Here is a 26,757-nt window from a genome sequence, read left to right on the forward strand (position 1 = left end):
TATCACACTTGATTACCTAGCTGTTTGAAATAACACACTCATTATCTTACTGGAACAGATAGAATATATCACACTTGATTACCTAGCTTGTTTTAAATAACACACTCATTATCTTACTGGAACAGATAGAATATATCACACTTGATTACCTAGCTTGTTTTAAATAACACACTCATTATCTTACTGGAACAGATAGAATATATCACACACTTGATTACCTAGCTGTTTGAAATAACACACTCATTATCTTACTGGAACAGATAGAATATGTCACACTTGATTACCTAGCTTGTTTTAAATAACACACTCATTATCTTACTGGAACAGATAGAATATATCACACACATGATTACCTAGCTTGTTTTAAATAACACACTCATTATCTTACTGGAACAGATAGAATATATCACACACATGATTACCTAGCTGTTTGAAATAACACACTCATTATCTTACTGGAACAGATAGAATATATCACACACACTTGATTACCTAGCTTGTTTTAAATAACACACTCATTATCTTACAGGAACAGATAGAATATATCACACACATGATTACCTAGCTTGTTTTAAATAACACACTCATTATCTTACTGGAACAGATAGAATATATCACACACATGATGATTACCTAGCTTGTTTTAAATAACACACTCATTATCTCACTGGAACAGATAGAATATATCACACACATGATTACCTAGCTTGTTTTAAATAACACACTCATTATCTCACTGGAACAGACAGAATATATCACACACATGATTACCTAGCTTGTTTTAAATAACACACCCATTATCTTACAGGAACAGACAGAATATATCACACACATGATTACCTAGCTGTTTTAAATAACACACTCATTATCTTACTGGAACAGATAGAATATATCACACACATGATTACCTAGCTTGTTTTAAATAACACACTTATTATCTTACTGGAACAGATAGAATATATCACACACATGATTACCTAGCTTGTTTTAAATAACACACTCATTATCTTACTGGAACAGATAGAATATATCACACACATGATTACCTAGCTTGTTTTAAATAACACACTCATTATCTTACTGGAACAGACAGAATATATCACACACATGATTACCTAGCTTGTTTTAAATAACACACTCATTATCTTACTGGAACAGACAGAATATATCACACACATGATTACCTAGCTTGTTTTAAATAACACACTCATTATCTTACTGGAACAGGTAGAATATATCACACACATGATTACCTAGCTTGTTTTAAATAACACACTCATTATCTTACTGGAACAGATAGAATATATCACACATGATTACCTAGCTTGTTTTAAATAACACACTCATTATCTTACTGGAACAGATAGAATATATCACACACATGATTACCTAGCTTATTTTAAATAACACACTCATTATCTTACTGGAACAGATAGAATATATCACACACATGATTACCTAGCTTTTTTCAAATAACACTTATTACCTCACTGGAACAGATGGACTTTTCTCATGCAGATTGGTTCACTGCAGTCTCGGAAGTAGCGTAATCACACTTTACAATAATTACAGTTGTTTCTTTCACATGTAATTCTTTACTTTCTGTTTTCTAAATTTTTGTCTACTTCTTAATGTCAACTCACTTGTAGACTGATGTTCAAAACTGTATTGAACTACTATTTCATGAATATTTACCAACACGTTTTGCATGAAACTGTAGTTTAAAATAAGTTTTGGAATTATTCATTACTTAATTTTAAAGTGAATATCAAAATAAAAATCATAAATATTGATTTAGTTGTGCAACATAATAAGTTGTTTTCAAGGTTTTATGACACCCACAGAGCAACATTTGTATGTTTGTTATGGAATAGAAACTCAAATACCAATAAACTAACCAATTACAATATAAAATAATAGCTTCCTATCTTTTGTATTTCTATAATATTATTATATTTATCCAAATCCACCTCTTCCATTTTTGGCAATACTTATTTAAATATGCCAACTTCACTTACTTATATAACTACTCAAAGGCATTTTTTTTATATGTTTACTCATTCCAGCATTTATAGCCTGGCATGGCTAGGTGGTTAGTATACTCAATGCAAAACTTGAGCGTTGCAGGTTCAAATCCACATCACACCAAACATGCTCACCTTTTCAGCTGTGGGAGCATTATAATGTGATGGACAATCCCACTATTCTTTGGTAAAAGAGTAGCCCAAGCATTGGAAGTGATGATGAGCTGCCTTCCTTCTAGTCTTACACTGCTAAATTAAGAATGGCCCTCGGTGTAACTTTGCACAAAATTAAGAAAAAGCAACAAAGTTTAATGGCTAGTGACCTGGTGATCCAAAATGAAATTAGGTTTAGGAAGGCTAAAAAATTACAGTGGAACTTTGTGATACCAATATAGTTATTTATAATTTATTATAAAATTAACATGTAAAATTTACAAACATGATTTTTTTGTTTTACATTCTCCACATGTGAAATTAGATATATTTATTTTACAAAATTCTGGTGCACTGGTGCAAAGCTGAGGCCAGTTTGATGTTGTGACAAAGCAACTTCTGTACTTTACTTCTTCCTTCCTGAGTTAATCACTTTAGTTGTCCTAGACAACCATCTGTAGGAGTTGATATTTTAAGTTATTTAATTTGACAGTCCCATAATTCCTGGGAACATAGAAATTTAATGGTTTTGAAGTTAACATTTTTTTTACCTGAAAATGTATTTCTAACAGGTACTTTTAAACACCTGATTCTTTCATTCATTTGCCTGAGATCTGCATGCCACTGAGCTTGAACTAATTATCACCTTAAAACATGTTTAACATGAATTGTAATAGGACATGAAAGCACCATCACGCAATGAAGGCCCTCCATGAACAGGAGGTCAACACAACTTGTTTGCATAGTAGCTCCCTCTAAACACTTGCACTCAGAATAGCTTCAGTCTTAGATACAGCAAGATTGTTGTTGTTTTGAATTAAGCACAAAGCTACACAATAGGCTATTTGTGGTCTGCCCACCATGGTTATCAAAACCCGGTTTTTAGCATTGTAAGTCCGCATACATACCGCTGAGCCACTGGGGAGCAATACAGCAAGAAGAAAGTGCACTTAAAGTGGGAATGTATAATGTAGTTCTCAATCATGTATAGATTTTAAGGTAAAGAAAACTTTAATTTCTGAGATAATACATCACATCTCATCATGTAATACAGCTAGAATCTCGCAATGAAATAGTGGAGAGATAGGGGTCAGTGCAAACATTAAACCAAGATGAACTCCCTTCAGAAAGTGCCAGAACAGAAAACCTATGGAGTGTGGAATCCAATGGCATGGACTCCGTAAGGGCAGAACCATGGAAGACCACAGATTATCTCTACCATGGTATACTCTTTGTCTTAAGTAAAGATAAGAAAAAGCAAAAGAACCAAAGTATCACAGAACTGAGGAGAATATAAGTATGACAAACCAGCACCCACACACAAGTAGTTAGGAAGCCAAAAAGTGTTATTATAGTGTTATTAGGGCACAACCAAACTGTACAATGTGTATAATTCCACTCAACTGGATGAACAGAAACAAGGGTGACAAACCAATCCTTCTACAAGAGGAGAGCACATTCAGAGGTAACCCACACCACAAAGATGTTGACACCAATGCCTTATTTCCCACCATATTATGTTGTACACAATCAGTGAGGAAATATCCAAGGTTCACCAACCAAGCAGCCAGGAACTAATAAATGACAAGAGTCTCCTATGCTCCACTTGAAAAAGAGAGGGGGATTTACACTGGGGAAACCCACAGAAATGCCTATATCTCCATGAAATGCCTACCACAAATATCTTTTATTGGAGATAGTGCAAGGGTTAAACCCTGTATTCAAAAGCCAAAAAAGGGGTAATCACTTTCTTGATGCTAGCTTCTTCTATGACAGTTCATGGAAGGTATATTTGTGATCAGGCAATAGAGTAATTTTATTATCATGAGTATAGTCCTTGTGGTCTTGCATAATGTCCAATCTTCTTAACAGTAGATACTGGTAGAGAATAGCAAACAGGTTGAGCATTTCCTGCTGTTCCTGGCCTGATGTAAATTTTGAGAAATAAGCATATACTGGAAGGCAACACTAGTCTCCTGGCAGGACCATAATAAAAAAAAAAAGAGGTAAACAAAATAATGTAAACTAAAATGCAATCACTATTCTAAAAACACAATGTGTAGATTGAAGAGCAGTGATTAGAGGACAATGAAATAAAACAGAAGATGAATCACGTAAATGATAAAGATGATGGGAAACAAATGTGTGCAGATTCTTCTACATGCTAGCCTGAAGAATTTTGTCTGAAGATCAATGAAAATAAGATGGAAAAGAGTGAGACAGTTGATTAATATGATGTAATGAAATGTAAAAGAAAGATTACTTTTCTGAGCAAAGTCTTAAGAAAAAGGCCTGGTCTGGGTAGAAAAGTAAGTAAGTATGATAATGTAGAGTGTGGGAAGCATTAATGACATATTTACATCCACACGATGGTAACATTGGATGAGAAGGAAAAGAAAATGTGTATTCAGAGAAAGATGGTAAAAGGAAAATAAAGCTGACAGTTCAAACGGAGTAAATGTAACATTTAGGTCCAAGTCAAGCATGGGTGTAGGATGATGGAGTAGATGAAAAAGGATGTATATTGAGATAAAGTGGAGAGGACAGAGGAACAAAAACCTGATGGAAATGTAAAATGTAGTTGATACAGGCACTCGATAACCAGCAAAAGTGAAAACTGACAATCCATGGTTCAACATTAGGATGGCCTGGAGGAAGAGTGTCTGATGAATCAACATAACAAAACAACAGTCATTTCCATTGATAAATGGATAAAGTTACATGATGACAGAAACTGGATAAGAAGAAGGCTATACAACTGAAGGCAATGGACTAGACAAATACCATATGTGAAGATGAAGGGATGACATACCTGAATAAAAGAGGAGAGGCTGAAGCAAAAGACAGCAGAAGCAACAATGAGGAAGAAAAGCAGAGAAAACCACAGCTGTGCCTGCCAAAGAGAGGTGTCATCAACAGGACCCAGCAATGAGTGTTGTGTATCAAAGCAAGGGCACAAGGGAGAAGACGGAAAGGAGGATAACATACAGAAAAGGTTAAACCAGTGCTGGCTGACAGTACTCACTGCCATGGCTGAAGAATAAAGAACTTGGAACCAGAACAGAAAACATCTGGTGTTGATGGAAGTAGCAAAGACATCAATGAAATGTGTGCCCAACTGGGAGCAAACCCACCAAAATGCTTGAAGGTGAAAATAGGCAATCCACTACCAAGTTCAGAACCTCTGGTACATAACAAGTCATGAGAATAACTCGATGGGAATAATCCCTAAATAACAGATTCAATGCATTGAAACAAAGAGTTCTGAAACAGGTAAACCCCTAATAACTGATATAAGAACTGAGCATGGAATTCTAAGAGGTGATCATGCTCAACTGATGCATGAGAAGATGGAGGAATGGGAACATCTCCAACAAATGACAAGAAGTTTGAGTACATAGATATGAAATACACTCCATCAGAGCCCAAATGCTCAAAGTCATGTTGGTGTTTAAAGATACACTCCAGCCAACAGAGAAACATATGTGAAGAGATGGTGATCTAATTAAAGGGAATGATTACTTTGGTATTGACTTTGTGCAGCCACATCCTACAAAGAAGAGGGCATACAAGTGAAGACACTGGAGCCCTAGAAAGATTCCACTGGAAGAGTGAATATTTGTGTAGCACAAAGGGATAAGTGGTTCACTGAAAGCGAAATTCCCAAAAGTAAAAACTTCACACACAAATGTGAAAGAGAAGCACAAATAATGGTGAGAAGACATTCTATTGTTTGAAGCTGGAGTAGTGAAGCCCAACTGAATGGGAGTTAAGGAACACACCCAGATGCACCAAATAGATGGTGAATGTGAGAAAAGACATGACAACTGTCCATGTAATAATGGAACCTCAGCCCTATTTAATGAACTAGATAGGCAAATGACTTGATCAAACACATAACTAGCAAACACAATGCCAAAAGGAAATTCTTAAAGAACTTAATCTCTCCTCATATGATATCCCCTCCTTTTCAAGTAGATACTATTTTAGTAACTCTTCTCTGAACCCTTTCCAACAATTAAACATCTTTCCTAAAGTAACAAGCTCAAGACTGAACACAATATTCCAAATGTGGCCTAACCAATGACCTATACAATGAAATTGTATCCTCTTTATTCTTGTATTCAGTATCTCTGTATATACAGCCTAAAACCCTATCACTAGCAACAGCACCCGCTTGGTTGGCTTAAGAGATTTGATCAACCACTATGCCATGATCCTTTTCTTTCATGACACTGTTAAGGTTATTCCCATTCAAATTACACTTGTAATTCAAATTATTATTCACATGCAATACCTTGCATTTATCATAATTAAAATCCATCTGTAATTTATTTGCCAAACTCACTCAATGATCTAAATCCTTTTGTACATCAGTAGCATCCTCTTCACAGTTAGCAACACCTAAGACCTTGATATCTTCAAATTTAAGTAATTTATTGAATATTTGTTCATCTATGTCATTAATATAAATCAAAAGAGAAAAGGTCCTAGGACTGGGCCATGATGTACCTCACTTGTTACTTGAATCCACTTTGACTGAACTCCATCTATAGCAACCCTCTGCTTTCTTCCATCCAGCCATTTTTCTATCCTCCACACCTACAGAAATAAGTTTCTTATAACTCATCATTTATAACATCTTCATAATCCTTGTCCTTCTCTGTTCCTTTTGCTTTTCCTTCCTCCAATAGTTCCTCATCTACATAAGACAAGGGTTGAAATCTGTTGCTCAAAATAATACGCGTTTTACAATTAATTCACTGCTTTTAACCCTAATACTGCCCTTTCTAACTTCCTGAATGTCACTGTTAATCATAACTGATGCCTCCCTTATATGTAAAAGCTAAAGCTTCTATTAAAGTCCAGTCCTGCTGTCATTCATCAAAATTGTAATTCTCTTTATTTATCTCAGTTATGATGGCTTCCAACTTTTTCTGCAACCTACAAACTCTGTACATAAATTGAACATCCTTATTGCTAGCTTCCTTAAAAGTGTATAGAACTCCAGATTTTCCAAATAAAACCCATTAATTGTACACCTAACAAACTTGGAATACTTAACCCCCGAACTAGTCTTAACTACTCTATTATTTGTAAAATTAAACACTCAATATTATGATTAAATACCAGTAGCCTGTTGTTAACACTGTCAAGTTTAAGTCTAACAAATAACTAATTTTTATATACTGTATTGTAAGATTGTATTTATTAAATTAAACAATGTATTTAATTTGCCTTACAATCTCACAGCAAGTTGAATTATAACTAAGTCTAAAGAACTGTTATGCACACTAAGCCTAATATAACATTATACTATGTATTACACAACTAAAATCTGAATGAAAACATACCTATTATTTTAGTCCTCAATATTACTAAATCCAGGGATAATCCTCATGTCTGAAAGTGGGAGGCTGAGAACCTGGAATGGAAAACAGAGATATGGATTCAGCAGGCTTAAGTATAAAAACAGAATGGTGAGGTTGAGAATGACAAAAAACCTAAAGAGACAATGAGGACTGATGCTGAGCTATCTCAGCCTGAATCTCCAGTGAGTCACAACCACCACCAAAGACCTATAGATAAAGAAATGACACCTGATGAAGGTTATGGAGATATGCATGATGGAGGCATATATGAGCAAGACGAACATCCTCTCCAAACTAATCCCATGAACAGAGGAACCAAGGACGGAGGTATAGAGCAGAAGTACAGACCAGTGTGATGAAAAGAAGGGAAGAAGGCTTTCCAGAGCAAGGGGGTAAAGTGACAAGAGGTAACACAGGAAGGCAGTAAAAAAGACAAAAATGTCAAATATTTTGGCCTTAGGAAACAGAAGTTAATGTGTCTACCACTCAAGAAGGTAAAAGATATTTCAATAAGAGAAAATTAAGAAACATAAATGAATGGGTGCAGGTAAGGACAAAAGAGTCAAACAGACAAGGAGGACAAGGCTTGTCGGTAAGGGTGTGCAACTGTTCAATAAACGAGTCTGGATAGGCCCTAACATCAGGTGAAGAAGTGAAGGCAAAGTAATCTTGATAAGGGTTTCATGTAGTAAAATGCAAGAGAAATCATAATATGAAGTGGAAAGGAAAGAACAAACCTGCAAAACTCAGGTCAAGGAAGATATTAGAAGGATGGGGATATTCTTCCACAGATAAAGCTATGCTTATAGCAAATCCTAGTGGGAAAAACAGCCATTCAAAATCAATAACATCCTGGCCATGTTCAACTAAAGGAAAATGAATATCAGACAAATGAACAGGATGAGTTAGCCCATCATAATGAAGAAACACACAAGACGTTGAACAATGGTTATTACAACCTTCAAAGATAAGAAGCCCCCACTACCATTAAGACCATCGTATCTATCAAGAGCTGAAGTGGATGTTACCATCATCTGAGAATTAATAAAGGCAGGAAACACCATAATGACAGTTTGTCTATTTAAAATAGTGAGTCACAAATATTAAACCTAAATAAATTTATCAGAAGATCACTGCCATTCTAAAGCACTTGATCAATAATTTTGAAACAAGTCCTTTCTAGACAGTGCCTCAACTAGAAAGTTCTTCACACAAAAGGTCTTAGGAAGAGAAACTGAACAAGGAGGTTGTGTTTCTTTCTTCTTAGGTGAAAGGCTATCATCACATGGTGAAGTCATCACGTTCTACCGTTGTTCACATTAAACACATTATTTAGGTAACAGGCAGCTTAAGGCTAGTGTCATACAGATCTCATAGACAAATGGATAAAGTAAGAAAACTGTTCTGTGTGAAGTGGTGAGGTATCATCTTGAATGAACTCTGAGTTTGTTAAAAGACAAACTTTTATTTAAATAGCAAGTGGATGAGAAGACTGGTCTGTTGATTCTCTAAAAGTCAGAACTTTTCTTTTATACTTGGTGTAGGCCATGTTTAACAGGATGTTTTCTAAGTCTACAACTGTTGGGTTACGACTTTCAGGTAGCCGTTTGATGCACATATTTGTTTCATAGTCCACCCACACATGCAAGTTACATTCTTTGCAAATCAATTTGACCTGAAAAAAAAAAAAAACATTAGGTTTTTGTAAGATAATGTTGTATTTAAGTACAAATATTTTCAAAAATTTATGTTGTAAAATACACCTTAATAAAAGGTTTTCAAAAGAAATTAAGCTGCACTTAAAATTCCAACTTGGACATTTCATATAAATTTTTATATTAAAATCACAATCAAAGCTTATCTGGTACAATGACAGAACATAAAGAATATTTTAAATTAATCCACAAAAAGCTTTAGACTATACAACTAGTATATATTCCTCTTAACTGATTTAACACATTCTACAATCCTTTATTAAATCTACAACACAAGATTCATTTGCTGATAAATTAGAATTTAACTTTACATTTTAGATGGCTAAAATGTCTTCCTATATCTTGCTTGTTGTTTGAACTACATATTATTAACTTCTTCTGAATTACATTGCCTTCATGTTCTTGGTCTAGATGTTTAAAGAATTACAAGAGCTAGGCTTCAGATGCTCTGAATAACGTCTCGATGATCCCACATAACTTTTCCCAATAAGAACAAACTTATCAATGAACAATGCAAGACCTTTGAAGTTAATAAATTACGTCCTCTAAACTCTGTGTTGGTTTTAAAGCCACACATGTTGAGATTTAAAGACAGAACTCGGTGTCAATTTTAAAGCCACACAAATTGAGATTTAAAGACAGAACTCAGCATTTATTTAAAGCCACACATATTCACATTTACAAAAAGTTTGATATCATGATTTTTTTAATTTTATTCCATGAAAAATAATTATCTTTACTAATAAATCGGAAAATTAATAAGACATAGACACTGTTAGAACATCATAACAAGGAGTACACGAGCAATTTAAAATACATTTCAAAACATTAAATAATGATAGGTGAAAATGACATTTAACTATACATTTTCACACTTTACATTTCTTTGTCAAAATAACGATGGCCACTAGTAATACCAAAGGTTCTATAAAATAAAGAATTTACCAAACACAAAACAGTCAGTATGACCACAATCTCACATACAGCAATTAAAAACACATTCCTGTTTCTACATAATCACCAATTGTTTATATTAAGATATTAAAGTGCCAAATTTGATACATTTCCTTCAACTGTAAACTTCATAGAAGAATGTTATTGGTTTTAATATTTCATGAACAAATTCATTTGTTCTTAAACATTACAAAGGTATTATCAGCATCTCTATTTTTTCTAAATGTTGAAAACTTGCTGGACAGTTAGTCAATAATTGGTTTTCATAGCAATACCAATATTTATTAATACTGCTGTCAAAACTGAAATGACATTTCTTAGTAGCAAATATCTTACCTCAGCTAAGATAATCTAATTAATACTTGACTTTTACATTTCTAAACTTTATTCTTTATTCATCATCTATAACTGAGATTAATTTTCATTTTCAACCATTCTTTAAAAGGTTTATACTTTCAGTTTTTTAAAAAGTCATCACATAATTCAATAAGTTATTACTGCATGTGAAAAGTTTTTGAAGATAATTTATGTGATAAAATTACATGTCTTACCAGTTTAACAGAAGAGAAGTCAACTTTTTTCAGAACCCACAAACTTATGTCCTTGTCACGCAACATGCTTCTCAAATGTTCCCACAAGTAATAAGCTGGACAAGCATCTACAACAGTCACTTTCACAGCTTTGGCACCCTAGAAACACAATTAAATTTCTCCATTTAAAACTAATAAACCTTTTGTTCTGTCCATGATAAATGTCTGTCATAACACACACATACACAAGTTTTCTCAGACATACAATAATTTTAGAATACCATTAAACAAACACTTTTATGTTTGATAACAGTTTTTATAACATTTCAAAGTGTATTAAATATAAAATAAGCATGTAGTGGTTCTACAACAAAGTTGTTGAATAATACATAAACCAATGAACATATATATCCCCTAACTGCTTTACTGTCATGAATATTTATTAATTTTATCAACACTTTCAGACAAGTCTGTCCACGTGCTTATATTCAAACTATCCTAAACAAATGTTTGACAAGTACATTAGAAATGACCTTCTACATTTATGATAAATTCAAGCCTAATTTACTCATAATTCACTAAAGGAATTGCTTTAATGTGTAATCCAGTTGTAGGTATATTTAATATCTTCAAAATGTTACTTACCCTGTAGAATAAATAATAGTGGTATTTTTTTTTCCATTGCCTGTAAAGTAAATGTCAAGTGAAATAGCAGATACCAAAAAATTTTGCTTTATTTATTACTGTTTCTACCAGTGACAATAAAAGAAAACATACAACATCTTGCAAACATCTTCACCCCCTGTGCTGGTAATCAAACAGAGTTATTTTCTTGTGAAAGACATAACTCAAATGGACAAAAATATTTATTATTTTAATCTCAATTAAGATTCTAGAGATTAGAAGGAACACAAGGTTCACTGTTACCCAACTGAACAGCATAACACAAAAATATTGAAAACACACTTTACTAAATCTTCACCCTCTCAGCTTTTACCATCATTGACTTAACTTTACATCACTATCCAACTATAAAAAATACAGGTGGCTCTGTACAACTCCATCAGATACCAAAGTGTATTACAGAACCATGTGAAAAAATAATTAAGGTCATACAGCCATCAGTATTGATTTAATAAGAGTATTTTGAAAGATAAAATTATGTATATTGTTACATTTTTAGAATGATGAGAGCTCTAAAGATCTAAGGGAAAATATTGTTTAAAAAGACAGTTCTGGAAAAGGCTATAAATAATTTTCAAAGGTTATCACTTTGTCAATAAGAACTGTAAGATATGTTGTGAAGAAAGGTCAGGTCATTCTAAGAAAGTCTACATTTGAACAAGCAGAAAAATTATCAGAGAAGCAAATGTCAAGCCAGAAGTGACACTGAAGAAGCTGCAGACTTCAGTAGCAGCAACTGGAGTTACTGTACATACCTTAACATCATCACTTACCTTGCATGAAAACTGGAGTTACTGTACATACCTTAACATCATCACTTACCTTGCATGAAAACTGGGTTACTGTACATACCTTAACATCATCACTTACCTTGCATGAAAAGGCCCTTAACATCATCACTTACCTTGCATGAAAACTGGGTTACTGTACATACCTTAACATCATCACTTACCTTGCATGAAAACTGGGTTACTGTACATACCTTAACATCATCACTTACCTTGCATGAAAACTGGGTTACTGTACATACCTTAACATCATCACTTACCTTGCATGAAAACTGGCTTACTGTATACCTTAACATCATCACTTACCTTGCATGAAAACTGGGTTACTGTACATACCTTAACATCATCACTTACCTTGCATGAAAACTGGGTTACTGTACATACCTTAACATCATCACTTACCTTGCATGAAAACTGGGTTACTGTACATACCTTAACATCATCACTTACCTTGCATGAAAACTGGGTTACTGTACATACCTTAACATCATCACTTACCTTGCATGAAAAGGCTCGGTATACCTTAACATCATCACTTACCTTGCATGAAAACTGGGTTACTGTACATACCTTAACATCATCACTTACCTTGCATGAAAACTGGGTTACTGTACATACCTTAACATCATCACTTACCTTGCATGAAAACTGGGTTACTGTACATACCTTAACATCATCACTTACCTTGCATGAAAACTGGGTTACTGTACATACCTTAACATCATCACTTACCTTGCATGAAAAGGCTCATAAACATCATCACTTACCTTGCATGAAAACTGGGTTACTGTACATACCTTAACATCATCACTTACCCTGCATGAAAAGGCTCGTATGGTAGGGTAAAAAAACAAACCCACTACTGACAAAGATGTATCTGAAATCACAAATGGACTATGCCAATAAACATTTCAATAATACAACAACAATGTAGCAGAAAGTTCTATGGTGAGATATAACCAAAATAGAACTTTTGGGGTTAAATGACAAACAATATGTACAGTGGAAACCCAACACTGCTCATGGCATGGCAAATACAGTCCCAACTGTCAAGTATTGTATTGGGTCCATAACACTATGGAGATGTATTTCACTGTAGCTGACATTGGAGAACTTGCACACATAGACAGTAGAAAATATACACAGATGTTGGTATTAAACCTGAAGACATCAGGTGAAAAACTAAAATTCAGTTGAGGGTTTACATTTAAACAGGACAATGATCCCAAACACAGAGTTAAACAAGAATGATTTCAGGGAAACAAAATTAAAGTCCTTGACTGTTCAAACCAAAGCCCAGACCTCAGTCAACTCAAAAATCTGTGGAGAGACTTGAAAATTGCTGTGCATCAAAGACAAGACATCACTTCCAATTTACAACTGGAAGGTATCTGCATGCAGAGGTGAACAAAAACATCTCCAGCATACAATGAAACATTTGTGGAGAGTTATCGAAAATGACTTTCAGCTGTCATTGCTGCCAAAGAAGCTTCAACCAGCTATTGACTACATAATGATGTTAGAGGTGAATATTTTTATGACATTTCAAGATTTTTAAGTGTTATATCACCAAATCAGGTAACAATGCACCTTTTATTCTTTGTAATCATTAGAAATTGATCTGAGATGAATATAATAAATATTTTTGGCCATTTGAGTTATGTATTTTTCCAAAAAAAATACTTTAAAAAAATAATCAATTTTGAATATCAACACAAGGTGGTGACCACTTTTGCAAAGCACTGTATCTGAAACCAAGGAGATAAGACTTACACAGATGGCCATTAGAACAAACTACCAACATTGTTTAAAGTAAAGAAGCTAGTGAAATATCATAAGATGTACATTCAATTATCATTATTGTTATTTATTAAATAAAAAATAACTTTCACCATGAACTTCTTTTTCCCAATTTGAGGTCTTGGATCAGGGAAGTTCTCCCACAAATCAAGAAAAGCATCAACATCTGGTGTTGTTATCACTTCTTCTATTTCAGTGCCAGATGAATATTTCACCTCGATAACAGGAACTTCTGGAGTCGAGCGACAGGCTGATGCATCTTTAAGTTGCAGTGGTTTACATGTGTTCTCAGAGAGAGTAAAATAACCTGCAGAGACCTCTTTACAATTACCACAGAATTTGTGTTCTTCAAGTTCTTCTTCACGTCTTTTTGGCAAATCTAAAAGTTTCAAATTGGTTCTTGTTTCAAAGTTCAAATTTTCATTCCTGTTTTTAAGCTGTATACAGTGCCTCACAGATACGTGATTGGTAGATAACACAATCACCTTGGAAACATCTTGGGTCCTTTGAAGTTTCTGCTGACTGGAACATTTATCAACTGAAAATGAAAATGTGTTAATTTTAGATAAACAATCATGTGACGATGAATTGGAACTTTCACATTCAATTTGAAGAAGGTGTTTTTGTTCTCTGGTTGCTATTTTCCTTTTTGGTTTCCTGAAATGCTCACCTAGAAGAGATACAAGGTATATTCACCCTTTTTATTTAAATTGTTACAATATGGTAAATTTAAAATGACAGAAACTTGACACTGGACTAAAAAATGCAAATAAAATTATGTCTAACTTGATATTATACTACAAATAACATTAAGTTTGCTTGCATATTTATTATTTTTGTGTTTCATTTATGCAATTCACCCATTTCAAGTTCTGACAAATAGATTAATGTTTCAAAACGAAAATAACATTATTAGGCTTAGAAGTGATAGTTATTCACCAGTTATCTTGTTATACATGTCATATTTAGAAGTACTACCTTGTAACATGATTACTTTTTATTTTCAGTGTATAATATCTAAACAGTACAAAACTACAATGTCACACACTTGTTTTGACCCTTTTCACACTTGTCAAACAATCTCCATGTATGCTATTTTTCAATCCTAAACTTGTGATTTATCAAGTTTCATATTGGTAGTAAATCTTGATTATGTAACATCCAGAAAGTTTTTAATTTACTACAGAACATCAGTATGGTTTAGGAAACTTCCATTCTAGCCTCACAAGCTATGGCAAAGTTTTCAACATGAAACTTGTTGTAGGCACTTCAAGAACTTGCTTACAGGCAAAACTGTTCCACCACAGCCAAGATAATTAATTAATAGAGATTGTCCTTTGTATTTATTTTAGCATATTAAACAGCTTATCTACTGAATAATTCACAATACTAAATTATTAGGGTTAATGCTACACACTTTTAAAATCTCACACTAAACATGATATTAAAGAACATCAAGGCTGTCCCCCTCAAACCCAGTCCTCATCACTTAAATATTTATTATGCTTTCCCTTAACTTTACTTCATTTACCACATCTGAAGACAACCCATCACAAAGACTAAATACCACGTTAACAAACAAACAGTCTAAGCTGAATATAATCCACACTGTGCCAGTTTTTGTCCCTTCGTCTAAGTATTTTCACTCTTAAGAATGAAAAAAGGTGACATAAGTATTATAAATTCCATTAATAATCTTAAACACTTCAATGTGATATCCTCTAACTGTCATTTTTACAAGAGAAGACACTTTATAAGGTTTTACACTGTCACTGTATGGCAAGCCTTTGATTCCAAGTATCATCCTTGTATCCCTCTTTCATACTCTTTCCAACATATTAACAGTGTGATAACTACAACTCAAAACATACAATACACATTCCACCACGATATGAAACCTAGTTTTATTCTTTTGATTTGCCATTGTCCAACATAAAATTTTCTGAAACACACAGAACTCAGTGACAAGTGGTAAACTGAATGATAGAGTGAATTTGAAATCTAGTTTTATTCTTTTGATTTGCCATTGTCCAACATAAAATTTTCTGAAACACACAGAACTCAGTGACAAGTGGTAAACTGAATGATAGAGTGAATTTGAAATCTGAAACACACAGAACTCAGTGACAAGTGGTAAACTGAATGATAGAGTGAATTTGAAATCTGAAACACATAGAACTCAGTGACAAGTGGTAAACTGAATGATAGAGTGAATTTGAAATCTGAAACACACAGAACTCAGTGACAAGTGGTAAACTGAATGATAGAGTGAATTTGAAATCTGAAACACATAGAACTCAGTGACAAGTGGTAAACTGAATGATAGAGTGAATTTGAAATCTGAAACACACAGAACTCAGTGACAAGTGGTAAACTGAATGATAGAGTGAATTTGAAATCTGAAACACACAGAACTCAGTGACAAGTGGTAAACTGAATGATAGAGTGAATTTGAAATCTGAAACACACAGAACTCAGTGACAAGTGGTAAACTGAATGATAGAGTGAATTTGAAATCTGAAACACATAGAACTCAGTGACAAGTGGTAAACTGAATGATAGAGTGAATTTGAAATCTGAAACACATAGAACTCAGTGACAAGTGGTAAACTGAATGATAGAGTGAATTTGAAATCTGAAACACATAGAACTCAGTGACAAGTGGTAAACTGAATGATAGAGTGAATTTGAAATCTGAAACACATAGAACTCAGTGACAAGTGGTAAACTGAATGATAGAGTGAATTTGAAATCTGAAACACACAGAACTCAGTGACAAGTGGTAAACTGAATGATAGAGTGAATTTGAAATCTGAAACACACAGAACTCAGTGACAAGTGGTAAACTGAATGATAGAGTGAATTTGAAATCTGAAACACACAGAACTCAGTGACAAGTGGTAAACTGAATGATAGAGTGAATTTGAAATCTGAAACACACAGAACTCAGTGACAAGTGGTAAACTGAATGATAGAGTGAATTTGAAATCTGAAACACATAGAACTCAGTGACAAGTGGTAAACTGAATGATAGAGTGAATTTGAAATCTGAAACACACAGAACTCAGTGACAAGTGGTAAACTGAATGATAGAGTGAATTTGAAATCTGAAACACACAGAACTCAGTGACAAGTGGTAAACTGAATGATAGAGTGAATTTGAAACACTGAACTCAGTGACAAGTGGAACTCAGTGACAAGTGGTAAACTGAATGAGTAGAAGTGAATTTGAAATCTGAAACACATAGAACTCAGTGACAAGTGGTAAACTGAATGATAGAGTGAATTTGAAATCTGAAACACAATGAACTCAGTGACAAGTGGTAAACTGAATGATAGAGTAAACTGAATGAAATCTGAAACACACAGAACTCAGTGACAAGTGGTAAACTGAATGATAGAGTGAATTTGAAATCTGAAACACACAGAACTCAGTGACAAGTGGTAAACTGAATGATAGAGTGAATTTGAAATCTGAAACACATAGAACTCAGTGACAAGTGGTAAACTGAATGATAGAGTGAATTTGAAATCTGAAACACATAGAACTCAGTGACAAGTGGTAAACTGAATGATAGAGTGAATTTGAAATCTGAAACACATAGAACTCAGTGACAAGTGGTAAACTGAATGATAGAGTGAATTTGAAATCTGAAACACATAGAACTCAGTGACAAGTGGTAAACTGAATGATAGAGTGAATTTGAAATCTGAAACACATAGAACTCAGTGACAAGTGGTAAACTGAATGATAGAGTGAATTTGAAATCTGAAACACACAGAACTCAGTGACAAGTGGTAAACTGAATGATAGAGTGAATTTGAAATCTGAAACACATAGAACTCAGTGACAAGTGGTAAACTGAATGATAGAGTGAATTTGAAATCTGAAACACACAGAACTCAGTGACAAGTGGTAAACTGAATGATAGAGTGAATTTGAAATCTGAAACACATAGAACTCAGTGACAAGTGGTAAACTGAATGATAGAGTGAATTTGAAATCTGAAACACATAGAACTCAGTGACAAGTGGTAAACTGAATGATAGAGTGAATTTGAAATCTGAAACACATAGAACTCAGTGACAAGTGGTAAACTGAATGATAGAGTGAATTTGAAATCTGAAACACACAGAACTCAGTGACAAGTGGTACACAGAACTCAGTGACAAGTGGTAAACTGAATGATAGAGTGAATTTGAAATCTGAAACACACAGAACTCAGTGACAAGTGGTAAACTGAATGATAGAGTGAATTTGAAATCTGAAACACACAGAACTCAGTGACAAGTGGTAAACTGAATGATAGAGTGAATTTGAAATCTGAAACACATAGAACTCAGTGACAAGTGGTAAACTGAATGATAGAGTGAATTTGAAATCTGAAACACACAGAACTCAGTGACAAGTGGTAAACTGAATGATAGAGTGAATTTGAAATCTGAAACACACAGAACTCAGTGACAAGTGGTAAACTGAATGATAGAGTGAATTTGAAATCTGAAACACACAGAACTCAGTGACAAGTGGTAAACTGAATGATAGAGTGAATTTGAAATCTGAAACACATAGAACTCAGTGACAAGTGGTAAACTGAATGATAGAGTGAATTTGAAATCTGAAACACACAGAACTCAGTGACAAGTGGTAAACTGAATGATAGAGTGAATTTGAAATCTGAAACACACAGAACTCAGTGACAAGTGGTAAACTGAATGATAGAGTGAATTTGAAATCTGAAACACACAGAACTCAGTGACAAGTGGTAAACTGAATGATAGAGTGAATTTGAAATCTGAAACACACAGAACTCAGTGACAAGTGGTAAACTGAATGATAGAGTGAATTTGAAATCTGAAACACATAGAACTCAGTGACAAGTGGTAAACTGAATGATAGAGTGAATTTGAAATCTGAAACACATAGAACTCAGTGACAAGTGGTAAACTGAATGATAGAGTGAATTTGAAATCTGAAACACATAGAACTCAGTGACAAGTGGTAAACTGAATGATAGAGTGAATTTGAAATCTGAAACACACAGAACTCAGTGACAAGTGGTAAACTGAATGATAGAGTGAATTTGAAATCTGAAACACATAGAACTCAGTGACAAGTGGTAAACTGAATGATAGAGTGAATTTGAAATCTGAAACACATAGAACTCAGTGACAAGTGGTAAACTGAATGATAGAGTGAATTTGAAATCTGAAACACATAGAACTCAGTGACAAGTGGTAAACTGAATGATAGAGTGAATTTGAAATCTGAAACACATAGAACTCAGTGACAAGTGGTAAACTGAATGATAGAGTGAATTTGAAATCTGAAACACATAGAACTCAGTGACAAGTGGTAAACTGAATGATAGAGTGAATTTGAAATCTGAAACACACAGAACTCAGTGACAAGTGGTAAACTGAATGATAGAGTGAATTTGAAATCTGAAACACATAGAACTCAGTGACAAGTGGTAAACTGAATGATAGAGTGAATTTGAAATCTGAAACACACAGAACTCAGTGACAAGTGGTAAACTGAATGATAGAGTGAATTTGAAATCTGAAACACACAGAACTCAGTGACAAGTGGTAAACTGAATGATAGAGTGAATTTGAAATCTGAAACACACAGAACTCAGTGACAAGTGGTAAACTGAATGATAGAGTGAATTTGAAATCTGAAACACACAGAACTCAGTGACAAGTGGTAAACTGAATGATAGAGTGAATTTGAAATCTGAAACACACAGAACTCAGTGACAAGTGGTAAACTGAATGATAGAGTGAATTTGAAATCTGAAACACACAGAACTCAGTGACAAGTGGTAAACTGAATGATAGAGTGAATTTGAAATCTGAAACACACAGAACTCAGTGACAAGTGGTAAACTGAATGATAGAGTGAATTTGAAATCTGAAACACACAGAACTCAGTGACAAGTGGTAAACTGAATGATAGAGTGAATTTGAAATCTGAAACACACAGAACTCAGTGACAAGTGGTAAACTAGAATGATAGAGTGAATTTGAAATCTGAAACACACAGAACTCAGTGACAAGTGGTAAACTGAATGATAGAGTGAATTTGAAATCTGAAACACACAGAACTCAGTGACAAGTGGTAAACTGAATGATGATAGAGTGAATTTGAAATCTGAAACACACAGAACTCAGTGACAAGTGGTAAACTGAATGATAGAGTGAATTTGAAATCTGAAACACACAGAACTCAGTGACAAGTGGTAAACTGAATGATAGAGTGAATTTGAAATCTGAAACACACAGAACTCAGTGACAAGTGGTAAACTGAATGATAGAGTTGAATTTGAAATCTGAAACACACAGAACTCAGTGACAAGTGGTAAACTGAATGATAGAGTTGAATTTGATCTGAAACACACAGAACTCAGTGACAAGTGGTAAACTGAATGATAGAGTGAATTTGAAATCTGAAACACACAGAACTCAGTGACAAGTGGTAAACTGAATGATAGAGTGAATTTGAAATCTGAAACACACAGAACTCAGTGACAAGTGGTAAACTGAATGATAGAGTGAATTTGAAATCTGAAACACACAGAACTCAGTGACAAGTGGTAAACTGAATGATAGAGTGAATTTGAAATCTGAAACATAGAACTCAGTGACAAGTGGTAAACTGAATGATAGGAGTGAATTGAAATCTGAAACACATAGAACTCAGTACACAGTGGTAAACTGAATGATAGAGTGAATTTGAAATCTGAAACACATGAGAACTCAGTGACAAGTGGTAAAACTGAATGATAGAGTGAATTTGAAATCTGAAACACATAGAACTCAGTGACAAGTGGTAAACTGAATGATAGAGTGAATTTGAAATCTGAAACACACAGAACTCAGTGACAAGTGGTAAACTGAATGATAGAGTGAATTTGAAATCTGAAACACAGAACTCAGTGACAAGTGGTAAACTGAATGATAGAGTGAATTTGAAATCTGAAACACATAGAACTCAGTGACAAGTGGTAAACTGAATGATAGAGTGATTTGTGAAATCTACGAAAACACATAGAACTCAGTGAACAAGTAAGTAAACTGAATGATAGAGAAGTGAATTTGAAATCTGAAACACACAGAACTCAGTGACAAGTGGTAAACTGAATGATAGAGTGAATTTGAAATCTGAAACACACAGAACTCAGTGACAAGTGGTAAACTGAATGATAGAGTGAATTTGAAATCTGAAACACATGAGAACTCAGTGACAAGTGGTAAACTGAATGATAGAGTGAATTTGAAATCTAGAAACACACAGAACTCAGTGACAAGTGGTAAACTGAATGATAGGTGAATTTGAAATCTGAAACACACAGAACTCAGTGACAAGTGGTAAACTGAATGATAGAGTGAATTTGAAATCTGAAACACACAGAACTCAGTGACAAGTGGTAAACTGAATGATAGAGTGAATTTGAAATCTGAAACACACAGAACTCAGTGACAAGTGGTAAACTGAATGATAGAGTGAATTTGAAATCTGAAACACACAGAACTCAGTGACAAGTGGTAAACTGAATGATAGAGTGAATTTGAAATCTGAAACACACAGAACTCAGTGACAAGTGGTAAACTGAATGATAGAGTGAATTTGAAATCTGAAACACACAGAACTCAGTGACAAGTGGTAAACTGAATGATAGAGTGAATTTGAAATCTGAAACACACAGAACTCAGTGACAAGTGGTAAACTGAATGATAGAGTGAATTTGAAATCTGAAACACACAGAACTCAGTGACAAGTGGTAAACTGAATGATAGAGTGAATTTGAAATCTGAAACACACAGAACTCAGTGACAAGTGGTAAACTGAATGATAGAGTGAATTTGAAATCTGAAACACACAGAACTCAGTGACAAGTGGTAAACTGAATGATAGAGTGAATTTGAAATCTGAAACACACAGAACTCAGTGACAAGTGGTAAACTGAATGATAGAGTGAATTTGAAATCTGAAACACACAGAACTCAGTGACAAGTGGTAAACTGAATGATAGAGTGAATTTGAAATCTGAAACACACAGAACTCAGTGACAAGTGGTAAACTGAATGATAGAGTGAATTTGAAATCTGAAACACACAGAACTCAGTGACAAGTGGTAAACTGAATGATAGAGTGAATTTGAAATCTGAAACACACAGAACTCAGTGACAAGTGGTAAACTGAATGATAGAGTGAATTTGAAATCTGAAACACACAGAACTCAGTGACAAGTGGTAAACTGAATGATAGAGTGAATTTGAAATCTGAAACACACAGAACTCAGTGACAAGTGGTAAACTGAATGATAGAGTGAATTTGAAATCTGAAACACACAGAACTCAGTGACAAGTGGTAAACTGAATGATAGAGTGAATTTGAAATCTGAAACACACAGAACTCAGTGACAAGTGGTAAACTGAATGATAGAGTGAATTTGAAATCTGAAACACATAGAACTCAGTGACAAGTGGTAAACTGAATGATAGAGTGAATTTGAAATCTGAAACACATAGAACTCAGTGACAAGTGGTAAACTGAATGATAGAGTGAATTTGAAATCTGAAACACATAGAACTCAGTGACAAGTGGTAAACTGAATGATAGAGTGAATTTGAAATCTGAAACACATAGAACTCAGTGACAAGTGGTAAACTGAATGATAGAGTGAATTTGAAATCTGAAACACACAGAACTCAGTGACAAGTGGTAAACTGAATGATAGAGTGAATTTGAAATCTGAAACACACAGAACTCAGTGACAAGTGGTAAACTGAATGATAGAGTGAATTTGAAATCTGAAACACATAGAACTCAGTGACAAGTGGTAAACTGAATGATAGAGTGAATTTGAAATCTGAAACACATAGAACTCAGTGACAAGTGGTAAACTGAATGATAGAGTGAATTTGAAATCTGAAACACACAGAACTCAGTGACAAGTGGTAAACTGAATGATAGAGTGAATTTGAAATCTGAAACACACAGAACTCAGTGACAAGTGGTAAACTGAATGATAGAGTGAATTTGAAATCTGAAACACATAGAACTCAGTGACAAGTGGTAAACTGAATGATAGAGTGAATTTGAAATCTGAAACACACAGAACTCAGTGACAAGTGGTAAACTGAATGATAGAGTGAATTTGAAATCTGAAACACACAGAACTCAGTGACAAGTGGTAAACTGAATGATAGAGTGAATTTGAAATCTGAAACACACAGAACTCAGTGACAAGTGGTAAACTGAATGATAGAGTGAATTTGAAATCTGAAACACACAGAACTCAGTGACAAGTGGTAAACTGAATGATAGAGTGAATTTGAAATCTAGTTTCAGGTTCTCATGACAAGACTCATTTTCCTTTAATAAATTCATACTGTCTTTCGTTTTTCATATATTTCACTAAAGGGTATTTATAAAGGTTTTGACAAGATAGTCACTATTCCCATTACTGAAATGAGACTAAATAGCCTGTGGTTTCCACAGCAATATAAGGAGTTGTCTTGCTGGCCTCAGACACCTGACCATTTTATACTGACCTGTCAACAATGAAATAAAGTTCCATATATCTAATCTTTTACTTCATCTAAAACCCTTGTGAAACACTGTCTGGCTATGTTGCTTTATGTTTTTAATATGGATGAACAAGAGCACTGAACAAGCAGTTGATGTGTGGGTTACTTACAGCACACAACAAGCAGTCAAACGTGAATAAGCACTTGAGAACACCAAACAGGCAGAGTCATGTGTGAATTAACTGGAATACAGAGTAGGTTGCATGTAATAACGGATACCTGCAAACCATAACCTCATGTAAGGTTGGATGTACAGGCTAATAAACTCCACAAGGATGATTATCTGGTCATCATACCATCATCAAAGACTAGGTATAAGAATATGCTAGCATAAGTATGATATTTTTCCTATAGATGAAATAAACATTCCACTAAATAATTTACTATCATGAGCACAAGAATACTGACCATGTTATTCAACATTTTTCATAAGATGTAAAATAAGGTCATGAGAAATGAAAGTTATAGAATCAAATGGTTATCAACTTTCCTTGTACTCGACTACATACTGACAAGCAGTTAACCAGTTTCCATGATAATAAAGACAAAGAGAACCCAAAACATTCATTAATTCCAATCCTACTGCCTTCAACAGACAAACCTGTCATGTTTAAAATATGTTAGAATGGACATGATTAAGTAATGTTTAAAATGTCCTGCTATCACTGGCTGAATTTATCTGATTGTTCAGCCACTATAAATTGCGATATTTCTGTATGTTCAACCCATTATCAGGAAATATAAAAGGGTAATGACTCATTAAAATATCTAACGTTTTGAAGAGAGGAGAAAATTATAACACTTAGCAGTGTAACAGCTGCTATTGTGTTAAAGTTTCAAATTAAACATATTAAACCTGAAAAAAAGCTAACCATTTATATCATATAGCAGAAATGCTGCCCTACAAGCAGCTGTTTGTACTGTTAATTATTAATCACAGTATTCATACCTAATTATAAAAAAACTGTAAAAAAACAGGAAACATTTTCTGAAAAAAGTATTTTTTTAAATGCTACTGGATTTTGCTCTTTAATCATACATAACTTTTACCTTCTGATTCTGCAGCTCTCCGATCACGCATGTTTTGAGACATCCTCCACAGCCTCTCTAGTCTTTGGTCTTCTGATTCTGCAGCTCTCCGAGTTCGTTCATTCTGAGACATCTTCCTCAGCCTCTCAAATCTCTGCTCTTCTGATTCTGCAGCTCTTTTCATCTTCACATATTGTGACATTTTCCTCAGCCTGTCTTCTCTCTCTGCTCGAGATTCCTGAGCCCGACGTTCCTTTCCGTCCTCTCTTGCTCTCCTTCTCTCATCATCGTCTTTATATTTTTTTGGTCTTCCCATCTTGAAAGGCTTTCATTGGACCCTCTTCTTAAAAGTTTAAAGCACATCCTAAGAATACAGAAAAGCCATTAAACAATTAACACATTGATAATATCTATGCAGAGAGGGGATGAAGACTGCTTAAAGACTTTTCTGTAGTTTTGGTTATATACATAGATACTGACATACACACCAAGTCTCTGTTAGTAATCACAACTCATAATATTCATTCCTCATGGAAACAATTTAGAAAAAAAGTGAACATTTTCTAACAAAAAAATTTTGGGGGGAAGTATTAAACTGGAAAGGTGTTCTGATTGTGTTCTTTAGTGATAAACAAATCATTACATCAAAATGATTCAATATAAACTCAAAATTTTCATAACTTCTTTTGATACAAACTGTAATGTTATATACTAAAAGTGGTACCACTTATATAAAAAAATAATAGCTTTTAAGAAATTCAATTTTTTCAGTTCTACATTTTAAAATTTTATCAATAAAGATGTAACCAAACTGTTACATACAGTCCTAGTGAAAGTTTTTTGTTGTGTAGAGTATTTCTATTTAAAATTGTGTTATATTATAGTTATATTATACAGAAATGGTTGTTGCACATATCACAGTTATTTTTCTTGAATACCCACATGTACAAATGTTATGGATTTTTGGATGTGGTGCCATTCAGTACATGGCACAGGAGTTTTGGTTACAATTTACATACAGAGACACTAAAATACACTTCATCCATTATACTCATAGTAAGATACAAATCTCACCATAATATTCCAGTCTCGTCCTTTCTTCTGCATAACGTTGCCTCTTATAGTATATCATTCTCTCCCAATGTTTTAAATAGCAGGACCTTTTTTTTCCTTTTGTTTCCTGTACTTACAGACCATCTGTCTTAAATAAATATATACTTCATAAAATTAGTTATTTCTGTTGTGCATTTAAATGCCATACAAATTATACTTTTATAGTACCTTCGCTGTAAACTTCTCCACAAAATGGCTCAACTGGAAACAGCATCACAAATATCAAAATTACAGTACTACGATTATCAATCACAATAACATTAGTACCCTAGTTTTCTAAATATAATCTTTCTCTGTGTTGAAAAGTTAATTTTTTAGGTCAAATATTAAAATGATAAAATAAAACCTACGCTTCTCAATCATCTAAACTTTTAGGATGATTATTAATATTATTAGTTTGTGGACTTTAATGTTCTACTACCTTATATTGAATTAGTTTATCTACTACTAGCACATGTACCAGACCAGAGTAAACATTAGACTTCAAAGACATCAATGATGCAATTAGGATTATAATTTTCTACCACAACTTACAAGTGATGCTTAGTTAATAAAACGACAAAGTGAATCCTTAAAATTATGTACTCTCCATTTTTCTAATGCAATTTGGATGAATTTTACTTCGTAACTAATACAGGTTGAACTATGATAGATAATTTCACGAGTTATTTCGGTTTTCCACTTCAACCGCTAGGGCACCTGATACTGTTCACATGAAACAATTTTGAATATTAAAATTAAAATCAACAGGAAATGGACGATCTAAACAGAACCTTTAACAACTGGTAAATACAAAATATCAGTCAAAAATTGTAGACATTTTTATTCTTTATGTGTTTTTATAGTCACAATTTTCATACAACAACTTTAGAAAATTCATACTGGTTAAATAAAAGTAGTGTGCAAAAAATACAGCATGGCCAAGCGTGTTAAGGCGTGCGACTCGTAATCTGAGGGTCGCGGGTTCGCATCCCGTCGCGCCAAACATGCTCGTC

The 26,757-nt window shown here is 33.9% G+C and overlaps 1 protein-coding gene and 1 long non-coding RNA gene across 2 annotated transcripts; both read right to left on the reverse strand.

The window, feature by feature from the left end:
• Positions 1–2,406: 2,406 nt before the first annotated feature.
• Positions 2,407–24,965, reverse strand: LOC143227537 (uncharacterized). The gene is made up of 6 exons (XM_076458974.1): positions 24,671–24,965; positions 14,113–14,690; positions 10,770–10,907; positions 7,532–9,224; positions 6,690–6,879; positions 2,407–2,632 (listed from the first exon to the last, which is right to left on the reverse strand). Exons 1-4 carry the CDS (start codon positions 24,963–24,965, stop codon positions 9,018–9,020), a joined length of 1,218 nt encoding a protein of 405 aa, XP_076315089.1. The 3' UTR covers positions 2,407–2,632; positions 6,690–6,879; positions 7,532–9,017.
• A 35-nt stretch (positions 24,966–25,000) lies between these two features.
• On the reverse strand, positions 25,001–26,448 carry LOC143226754 (uncharacterized). The gene is made up of 3 exons (XR_013014731.1): positions 26,297–26,448; positions 25,724–25,850; positions 25,001–25,013 (listed from the first exon to the last, which is right to left on the reverse strand). It is a non-coding gene; the product is annotated as an uncharacterized LOC143226754 (long non-coding RNA).
• Between the last annotated feature and the right edge of the window lie 309 nt (positions 26,449–26,757).

This window comes from Tachypleus tridentatus, chromosome 9, assembly GCF_004210375.1.
Source record: "Tachypleus tridentatus isolate NWPU-2018 chromosome 9, ASM421037v1, whole genome shotgun sequence".
Taxonomy (NCBI): domain Eukaryota; kingdom Metazoa; phylum Arthropoda; class Merostomata; order Xiphosura; family Limulidae; genus Tachypleus; species Tachypleus tridentatus.